A 10,526-nucleotide genomic window follows, 5' to 3' on the forward strand; every position below is an offset into this window, starting at 1 on the left:
AATAAATGTTTGAAACTGTGTGATCATAGAGTTTCATAAAAAAAAGCATCATTGTACTAAAACTTTGAACAAATAAGGAAAACATTATTAAAAATAAAAGCGACATGTATTAGCTAATCTTTCCTTCAATCTTGAAACCAGGATTTAGTTAGTTTGTGATTATTGTTTTAGTAATCACATCAAGAAAAAAAACACACACCTTTATCCAATTAAAATAGCTTTTAAATGTACAAAAATTGCCTATAGCACAATCACAGACATCAACCTTTCACATAAATAGAAATATGGGTTACGGCCGATTTCGTCGATCCATCCCTGGTTATGTCTTATTCCAAGGGTATCTCCGTTGCCTTCACTCACAAAATTCTCATAGATCCATTCATCACCCGACACCCATTTCCATCTTCCCTCCACCTGTCGGTCGGTACCTCCTACCCAGATTGTATCACTTGTTCCATCAATGAATGCGTTGATGAAGTTATCTTCCTCCTTACTCGTTATCGAAGCAAGCGAAGCGTTAACCTGCTCGCATGCACTCCTTGCATCGTCCCATGTTGTATTGATGCTGAACAGCTGATAACACGAAACATCAAACATGGTCCAACCCGCCTCACACTATAATAAACGAGAAAATAAATATGTCGATGTAAGAATTATCGGAACATACTTTTGTTACAAGTATACCTTACAGTGTTGTTATACAGATACAAATATTTTGTTCAAGCCTGGAGGGAGCCGTAGCGGGAATAAGTAAAAATATTTACTCAGAAACCCTAAACACTTCATTATTTGTCGATGGCTCTCACATATTAAGTATATCGTTGAGTATTAAGTCACTTTCAAATAAGGAAATTGACTAAGTATACTTATACACAAGAAAGAGTGCATACAGTATTTTGCGAGGATCGACTGAATGACAAGTTACGTACTATACTTTTTGTAATTATTACTTGTTTATTTTGTGTTATCACCGGTGTCTTGCACACGACAATTAGAAGTCCATAAGTCCGACCAAGAGGTCTGAACGATCTAAGATCTAAGCTTAGACAATTTCATAGGAGAACCAGTAGTTGTAAAATGGCATTGAATAGATAAGCTTGCATTGTTTTAAATTAGTGTGCCATTTTAATAGGTCTGTGACAATACATGGTAATCGTTATAGCAAAGATACGAGAACATGAGGATAGCTTGTCCTATAACCAGGCTTGAGTTCAAACCCATGACTGTTGCTCTCACATAAGCTGTTTTCTGATTGTATTTCAAATAAATCTAGCATTTCGTTTCATATGCATAGGGCGTCCACAGATGTTCACGACTGAGACCTGGGATTGAATAAAATTACTCAAGTGTGTAGGCCATGTTTAAACTCTTTGCTTTAAATTGTAACTCAATGCAATGCAATTCAGGATAATTTTGGCAATTAATAAATCTAGAAAATATTATATGAGCTGTAACTTTATACAATTTGAACTCGTGTTCTTACTTTGATAAAACAAGCATGAAGTACAATCAAGTCATTGCTTTGTTTCATGCGCATTTCCAACGTTAGTTATTCGTAACGTCCCTTGACAAGTTAATATACTTGTTAAAGTATATTATCGATAGTTTATAAACACACTATTATTAGCCCTTAAACGCAGCGTTTGCTTCGTCCAGTGAAACAAAGACCTCTATAACAGTGTGATTTCCTATATCAGTTAGCGGCCCGAGCGATAAATGTGATATAAGTATTTAACCCGCATTTTTAAGAAATTTGATTGGCTAATTTAACAGGGCCAAAAATGATATAGATTCGCAGCTGGAAGTTTGGAAACGGCATCCATTTCGTTTCTTAAGTCAGTAAATATTTGTTGACATTTGAGCACGAAACTTATTCAATGTTTTAGCGGGTAAGGACAAATCTACGGACATATTTATTTGATAGCTTTTCATAAAGCAAAGTCCTTGGCTAGTTAATGATTGTGATACATAAAAGCTCTAGTACTGCCCCTTAACAAAACTGGCCCATCTGTGGTCTAGTGGTAACACATATGACTATCAATCCAGTGGTCGCACGTTCGTTTCCCGTCACATTACTAAATACTATTAATCTTCTTCCGGGAAGGACGTTAAATGGGGATCCCGTGTGACAGTGCTATGTACTGGTGCACGTTAAATGGGGATCCCGTGTGACAGTGCTATGCACTGGTGCACGTTAAATGGGGATCCCGTGTGACAGTGCTATGTACTGGTGCACGTTAAATGGGGATCCCGTGTGACAGTGCTATGCACTGGTGCACGTTAAATGGGGATCCCGTGTGACAGTGCTATACACTGGTGCACGCTAAATGGGGATCCCGTGTGACAGTGCTATACACTGGTGCACGTTAAATGCGGGTCCCGTGTGACAGTGCTATACACTGGTGCACGTTAAATGGGGATCCCGTGTGACAGTGCTATGTACTGGTGCACGTTAAATGGGGATCCCGTGTGACAGTGCTATGTACTGGTGCACGTTAAATGGGGATCCCGTGTGACAGTGCTATGTACTGGTGCACGTTAAATGGGGATCCCGTGTGACAGTGCTATGTACTGGTGCACGTTAAAGAAGCAGGGTTACATTCTGTCGGTACACTTTGCTCCCAAAACCTAAACTTACTCACAATCTTAACGGAGCACTCGTCGAATGAGCAAGGCCCGAGTGAGGGTATAAAAAGCTTAAACACCACCACCTCTTAGCATAATGGAAGTGTCTAGCCGTCCGGTAACTGGACGCATGACCTGCATTCTAGCCGGATGACTTCATAGTGTATATTCATCCCAAGAGCGCAGCTCTAGGGTTGTTAAGGGATTCTATAAAGACTCTTAGATTAATAACAAAATTATGGTGTAGATCAGCTGTGCTTGCGACAAGAACCTGCATTAGATGTGACAGGATATACCAGGAAGAACTAACACATGTTCTGTGTTCTGCTTTCAACTACGACATTTGTGACACTCTTTCTTCTCTTGACAGCTTTACCTGGTGCTTAAAGGTTTTAGGGGCCCCAATCGAGCCACTACTGGAAATCGATCAACACGTCGATTTTTTGAAATTTTGTTTTAAATTTATTACACGCTGTTTAAACAGATACTTTTACCAACTTTTTTTAGTAAAATCCAAGCTCTACAATGTGCTGTTTTGTCTAGGCGGGAATGACCATGCAACATAGTGACATTTTTCATTTAAAACTGCTTGTCAATTAATCCATGTTCATGTTATCTTTCTAACGTAAACAATATTATGTATGCTATAACTCGCTGCTGCAAATCTCTTGTATTTCGTTTTGACAAGTTTTTTGCATCTAGGCGGCGAATCACATGCGACCATGCTATCATGGAAGGCAAATAGACTAATCTTATTTGCATGTAGAATGTGGGCTTTTTATTTGTACTTAGATATGAAGCTATATCCTGCAATGTTTGTATAAATATTATGACACCAATATGCAATAATTTTGAACTGTACTATTATTATACGTCTATGACTATTAATGTTTGTATATACCATGAATATCTCCAGCCATGTGGGAAATAAAGATGTTGAGTTGTGTTCATGTTTGTTGTCTACAAACAATACACGCTTTTCAGCCCTTACTAAATACTACCAAGCACATGTGTCTTATAACATAGCTGATCTGTTGATGCCATGTTCGAACACATGCGTCTGATATCATACATGATCTAATGAGGCCATCTTCAAGCACTGCTTTGTTCTACATGGAGAGAGGTTCAATATATTGAGCATGAGCAGAAATCTGTGCTGGCAGATGTAACTCAAATATTGAACACAAGTGCCCATTAATGGGCATCGTGCCAATACGACAAATTAAAGTGTCAATATCAAATCACTTATCTATTAAAGTATAATGAGTTTGCGTTATTTCATGACGAAAAAGTCATTGATGATAGTTCACTTAGTTTTGCTTATTTTGGTAAAGATGCCGTCAATAAACGGCCGATCAGGTATCAGAAAATTTGTTATGACTCTAAACGATTTGATTCAATGCAGATATTTAGGCTGGGCTATGTTTTCATTTATGAAATTAACTCTTAAAGCTACTACTACTACTACTACTACTACTACTACTACTACTACTACTACTACTACTACTACTACTACTACTACTACTACTACAACTACTACTACTACTACTACTACTACAACTACTACTACTACTACTGCTACTACTACTACTACTGCTACTGCTACTGCTACTGCTACTGCTACTGCTACTGCTACTGCTACTGCTACTACTACTACTACTACTACTACAACTACAAATACAACTACTACTACTACTACTACTACTACTACTACTACTACTACTACTACTACTACTACTACTACTACTACTACTACTACTACTACTACTTTGAGTTATTTTTCACTCGTTGTTAAATAAATAAAAAATAAGTAATGAATAATTATTTAAAAACATCTAGGTTGCACTCCGAAGTTGATTGCTAGTTCAAGTATGTTATTCATTTGACATGTAACACGATAAAACGGAGAGCATTAATTACAATCTTAATTATGTTTTGTTCACAACCACGATATTCTTCACTTCACCAATGTTTATGAAGTTGTTACGATTATGTTTCTATTGAAGTACAACAAAAGGAGGAATGAAAACCTTGCCATACCTGGCGCACGAACACCTTCCATTGGTTGTCGGCCAGCCAGTTCACCTCGTCCGTGCTGCCGTGTGACATGATTTCACAATCGCCTGTAGCCCCGTTGTACCGAGCCGCGTAACAATCAGTGCTTGACGTGTGTTGATAGCCAGCACACAGCGTCAGGCATCGGACGACCGATGGTCCAGTGGTTAACATCAAAGAATTCCCCGTCAGTGTCGAATTGTAGCTCCTGTAGCCAGTGAAGGCAATATTTCCCATTGCACATGCATGGAGTGGTAGCAGTGAAAGGCAAATCATGGTAATGTTCATTTTGAAATGCAGATAAATGTCCGCAAAAGTCTATTAGACGCCTGAACAATTTCTGAACAATGTCGTTTGGCTGCGGGCTCTGAACTGAGAGCGACACCTGGCCTCGTCAATATACGGAATTGTGTCGCCTTGACGACCTCTTACGCAGACTTGTTTACAAATTTGTTTGTAAATGCATTCAAACTATTGGATCTTCGTATGATTTATAACATGAATCAATGAATAAAATATACAGTGCATTTGTTATTGAATCATTTGCTATTCAGGTTGAAAACGTCGGTTTAGAAGTGCTCACTATTTGCTGTCTGTAGTCCTACCTGGTATTGTTCGGGTGTCAATAATTGTTCCAAATGGGTTTCTATTTAACTAATTCTTAGGCTGATCTGTTTTATTTAATATTTTGTTTAATTTTCACAACTGGTTTCACATTACCTTTCCCTGAGCTGTTTTAAGTAGAGATGCACACGAATATTAGAAAATTCGAATATTCGATCGAACGTTTGATATTCGAATGTCAAAATCGGTTTCAAATATTCGATTTTTTTGTTGATAAATAATATAATAAACCTTTTGCCTATAACAATATTGGCCAGTCTGGTTTTTACACTGACTGGCCCTTAATGTATGAGGCGTGAAAGCGATGGCACTATACACGCGTCATATGTCAGTTAGGGACATAGCCAAGGGGACTATATACAGTACCCGTAATTTTACAAAAACTGGCTTTAAGACAAGTAATATCAAACAATAATTTTCGGTTAATTGTGATGACCATTAATAGATGAAATACGGAATCGAAAACCAAAGTTGCTGCCAATTTAGCTGTGCATTATTGTTCGAATCGCCGTTATAATATGAATGACATGTGCTAGTTATTTGCTTCTAACAATTTTCCTTGTTTCGATTTAAGGCTCGTGCTTTGAAATAAAACTGCATAGAGTATCGATTTAGGACAATGATGTACAATAGGTGAGTCAAAATGCAGGGTTATTTCCGTTTTATTATTTAACTAAATCCCGTGTAGGTTTGGTTTTTCGATAGTTAAATTTAGTAGGGGTCAATGTGTACCGGCTACGACGCAGAAGAGTTAAAATGTCCCGGCTATTCATAAACCAAATAATAATAGTAGTTTGCTACATTTCTTAAATATTCATTTTGGTAATCGAATATTCGATCGAAAGAATTTTTGAATATCAATTTGGCCATTCGTTTCCATCCCTAGTTTCAAGGACTCATTTGTTTGATAACATACTACCTTTGGTGTCGTCTGCGATGCATGGCATATATAAAAGAATTATTTTGTCCGGCGTCGTCACATTTTCGCTACCGATCAATAACATTTGAACAACATCAAAGTGTTCGAACTTAGTCTGCCCATTGACCATGGTCATTATATGACCCCTATTGGTTTCTGTTTAATAGGTCATACTGGCATGCGACACATCGATTCACGGAATTCTAGTTTTTCTCAGGAACCCAAAGTCATTGTATGTTCCACCGGTGGTTGGATACCTTGAATATAGAGCAGGATGTTGGGCGATGAAGAGAGAGTTAGCTTACACTTAGAAATAGCTGTCCCCTTATCTTACCAATTAAAGAGAATGGAAATCATAAGTTTCTAGATAACATGCGGCACTGACTGAGATCGAAGCACGTGGAAATAGGGCGTCCGAAACATGAATTGCTGTGAAAGATCGAAGCACGGGGAAATAGGGCGTCCGAAACATGAAGTACTGTGTAAGATCGAAGCGACTGAAAATAGAGCGTCCGAAACATGAAGTACTGTGTAAGATCGAAGCACGTGGAAATAGGGCGTCCGAAACATGAAGAACAGTGTAAGATCTAAGCAGGTGGAAATAGGGCGTCCGAAACATGAAGTACATTGTAAGATCGAAGCACGTGGAAATAGGGCGTCCGAAACATGAAGTACAGTGTAAGATCGAAACAAGTGAAAATAGGGCGTCCGAAACATGAAGTACTGTGTAAGATCGAAGCAACTGGAAATAGAGCATCCGAAACATGAAGTACTGTGTAAGATCGAAGCACGTGGAAATAGGGCGTCCGAAACATGAAGTACTGTGTAAGATCGAAGCACGTGGAAATAGGGCGTCCGTAACATGTAGCACTGTGTAAGATCGAAGCACGTGGAAATAGGGCGTCCGAAACATGAAGTACTGTGAAAGATCGAAACACGTGGAAATAGGGCGTCCGTAACATGTAGCACTGTGTAAGATCGAAGCAAGTGGAAATAGAGCGTCCGAAACATGAAGTGCTGTGTAAGATCGAAGCACGTAAAAATAGGGTGTCCGAAACATGAAGTACTGTGTAAGATCGAAGCAACTGGAAATAGAGCATCCGAAACATGTGTACTGTGTAAGATCGAAGCACGTGGAAATAGGGCGTCCGAAACATGAAGAACAGTGTAAGATCGACGCACGTGGAAATAGGGCGTCCGAAACATGAAGTACTGTGAAAGATCGAAGCACGTGGAAATAGGGCGTCCGTAACATGTAGCACTTTGTAAGATCGAAGCAAGTGGAAATAGAGCGTCCGAAACATGAAGTACTGTGTAAGATCGAAGCACGTAAAAATAGGGTGTCTGTAACATGTAGTACTGTGAAAGATTGAAGCACGTGGAAATAGGGCGTCCGAAACATGAATTGCTGTGAAAGATCGAAGCACGGGGAAATAGGGCGTCCGAAACATGAAGTACTGTGTAAGATCGAAGCACGTGGAAATAGGGCGTCCGTAACATGTAGTACTGTGTAAGATCGAAGCACGTGGAAATAGGGCGTCCGAAACATGAAGTACAGTGAAAGATCGAAGCACGTGGAAATAGGGCGTCCGAAACATGAAGTACTGTGAAAGATCGAAGCACGTGGAAATAGGGCGTCCGAAACATGAAGTACTGTGAAAGATCGAAGCACGTGGAAATAGGGCGTCCGAAACATGTAGTACTGTGTAAGATCGAAGCACGTGGAAATAGGGCGTCCGAAACATGAAGTACTGTGTAAGATCGAAGCACGTGGAAATAGGGCGTCCGAAACATGAAGTTCAGTGAAAGATCGAAGCACGTGGAAATAGGGCGTCCGAAACATGTAGTACTTTGTAAGATCGAAGCACGTGGAAATAGGGCGTCCGTAACATGTAGCACTGTGTAAGATCGAAGCACGTGGAAATAGGGCGTCCGAAACATGAAGTACTGTGTAAGATCGAAGCACGTGGAAATAGGGCGTCCGAAACATGAAGTACTGTGAAAGATCGAAGCACGTGGAAATAGGGCGTCCGAAACATGTAGCACTGTGTAAGATCGAAGCACGTGGAAATAGGGCGTCCGAAACATGAAGTACTGTGTAAGATCGAAGCACGTGGAAATAGGGCGTCCGTAACATGTAGCACTGTGTAAGATCGAAGCACGTGGAAATAGGGCGTCCGAAACATGAAGTACAGTGAAAGATCGAAGCACGTGGAAATAGGGCGTCCGAAACATGTAGTACTGTGTAAGATCGAAGCACGTGGAAATAGGGCGTCCGTAACATGTAGTACTGTGTAAGATCGAAGCACGTGGAAATAGGGCGTCCGTAACATGTAGTACTGTGTAAGATCGAAGCACGTGGAAATAGGGCGTCCGTAACATGTAGTACTGTGTAAGATCGAAGTACATCGAGTCAGTCGTTCACAACATGAGGTTCTGGCTGAGATATAAGCATGTGTGTGATGTTCACGATTTGGAAATCTGATTGACTAAAATTACAGTTTATTATTATGACAGTTGATAGAACTTGAATGTGCACCCTTAAGAAGGTTTGTTATTCGATCAATGATTTGACGTCCTCAATATAAATTATATGACGCCAATATTTTTACAACGTGCTTCACATCTTCCTATGAATGGAAACTACTGCTATGTTTAGAATAGCCTGTCATTTACAAGTGTGCTTGTTCAAATATCAAAGATTGAAAACTAGTTTTGTACACGAAGTCGTTAATCCACCATTCCATCAATGATCGTAGTAAATATGTACCAATAGAGCAGGATAGCATATCTGCATCGAAATAAAATGATGTTGTGTTGGGAATCGGACAGAAAAATTACTATCGATAATCGGTTTATGAAACCGATCAATGATCGATTATTAATCGATTAAATCATTATTTACTTGTATTTCGTCATCATATTTAGGGTATACAGATACAGTACATCCACCAATATTCCCTTACAATATTGTTTTTTACATTTCTTTGTATAAATTATATTATGTATTTAGGACGCAACTATCTTTTAGTTTTTACAAGTTACTATTTCAGAACATGAGTGCACAGGCTCTATTATTTGTATTACATTTATAATTTAATACATGCGTAAATAAATATAAAGAAAGATATCAATTTCTTTTTTATTCATCAGTCAGTTGCAAGTATAACAAGCAGTTGAATATTCCATATGTTTTACAAGATCATTTTCTTTCAGAAATCTAAATTCTTTCATGGTAACAAGTAAACGGTAGCATGTTTTAAAATCACTTTCAGCCACAAACTTAAGAACTAACCCTTTAACAATAACAAAAACAGATTTGTAATATATATGGTACTGTGGTGACTTACTGTTTGATAAGAATACGACTGGATGACTTAACATAGTAACATCTTAACATTTTAACATTAACTAACATCAACCGGAAAAAGAAAATTAGTCGGTAGCGGCTATGTTCCTTGTTTTTATAATCGATTGTTCAAATTTCACTATCGATTGTCGCCGACGCAGGCCTTTCCGATAACCTGTTGATTATATTTGATTATCGGCAAAACACTAAAATGACGTAATAAATATCAGCAGAGATTAAACAAGTTCAACATAAAATCCGTTCTGACGAGTGTTTGTAGACATGTTTCAGTTCCTCATTATTACTCGGAAAATGATTGCCGTTCTGATGAGTGTTTGTAGACATGTTTCAGTTCCTCATTATTGTTCGGAAAATGATTGCCATTCTGACGAGTGTTTGTAGACATGTTTCAGTTCCTCATTATTACTCGGAAAATGATTGCCGTTCTGATAAGTGTTTGCAGACATGTTTCAGTTCCTCATTATTACTCGGAAAATGATTGCCGTTCTGATAAGTATTTGCAGACATGTTTCAGTTCCTCATTATTACTCGGAAAATGATTGCCGTTCTGATGAGTGTTTGTAGACATTTTTCAGTTCCTCATTCTTACTCGGAAAATGATTGCCATTCTGATGAGTGTTTGTAGACATGTTTCAGTTCCTTATTTATACTCGGAAAATGATTGCCGTTCTGATGGGTGTTTGTAGACATGTTTCAGTTCCTTATTATTACTCGGAAAATGATTGCCATTCTGACGAGTGTTTGTAGACATGTTTCAGTTCCTTATTATTACTCGGAAAATGATTGCCGTTCTGATGAGTGTTTGTAGACATGTTTCAGTTCCTCATTATTACTCGGAAAATGATTGCCGTTCTGATGAGTGTTTGTAGACATGTTTCAGTTCCTCATTATTACTCGGAAAATGATTGCCGTTCTGATGAGTGTTTGTAGACA

General features: G+C 38.6%; 1 protein-coding gene across 1 annotated transcript; it reads right to left on the reverse strand.

Moving 5' to 3' along the window:
• Positions 1-240: 240 nt before the first annotated feature.
• On the reverse strand, positions 241-4,974 carry LOC128205931 (snaclec A9-like). The gene is made up of 2 exons (XM_052907994.1): positions 4,666-4,974; positions 241-615 (listed from the first exon to the last, which is right to left on the reverse strand). Exons 1-2 carry the CDS (start codon positions 4,966-4,968, stop codon positions 241-243), a joined length of 678 nt encoding a protein of 225 aa, XP_052763954.1. The 5' UTR covers positions 4,969-4,974.
• Positions 4,975-10,526: the final 5,552 nt, after the last annotated feature.

This window comes from Mya arenaria, chromosome 10, assembly GCF_026914265.1.
Source record: "Mya arenaria isolate MELC-2E11 chromosome 10, ASM2691426v1".
Taxonomy (NCBI): domain Eukaryota; kingdom Metazoa; phylum Mollusca; class Bivalvia; order Myida; family Myidae; genus Mya; species Mya arenaria.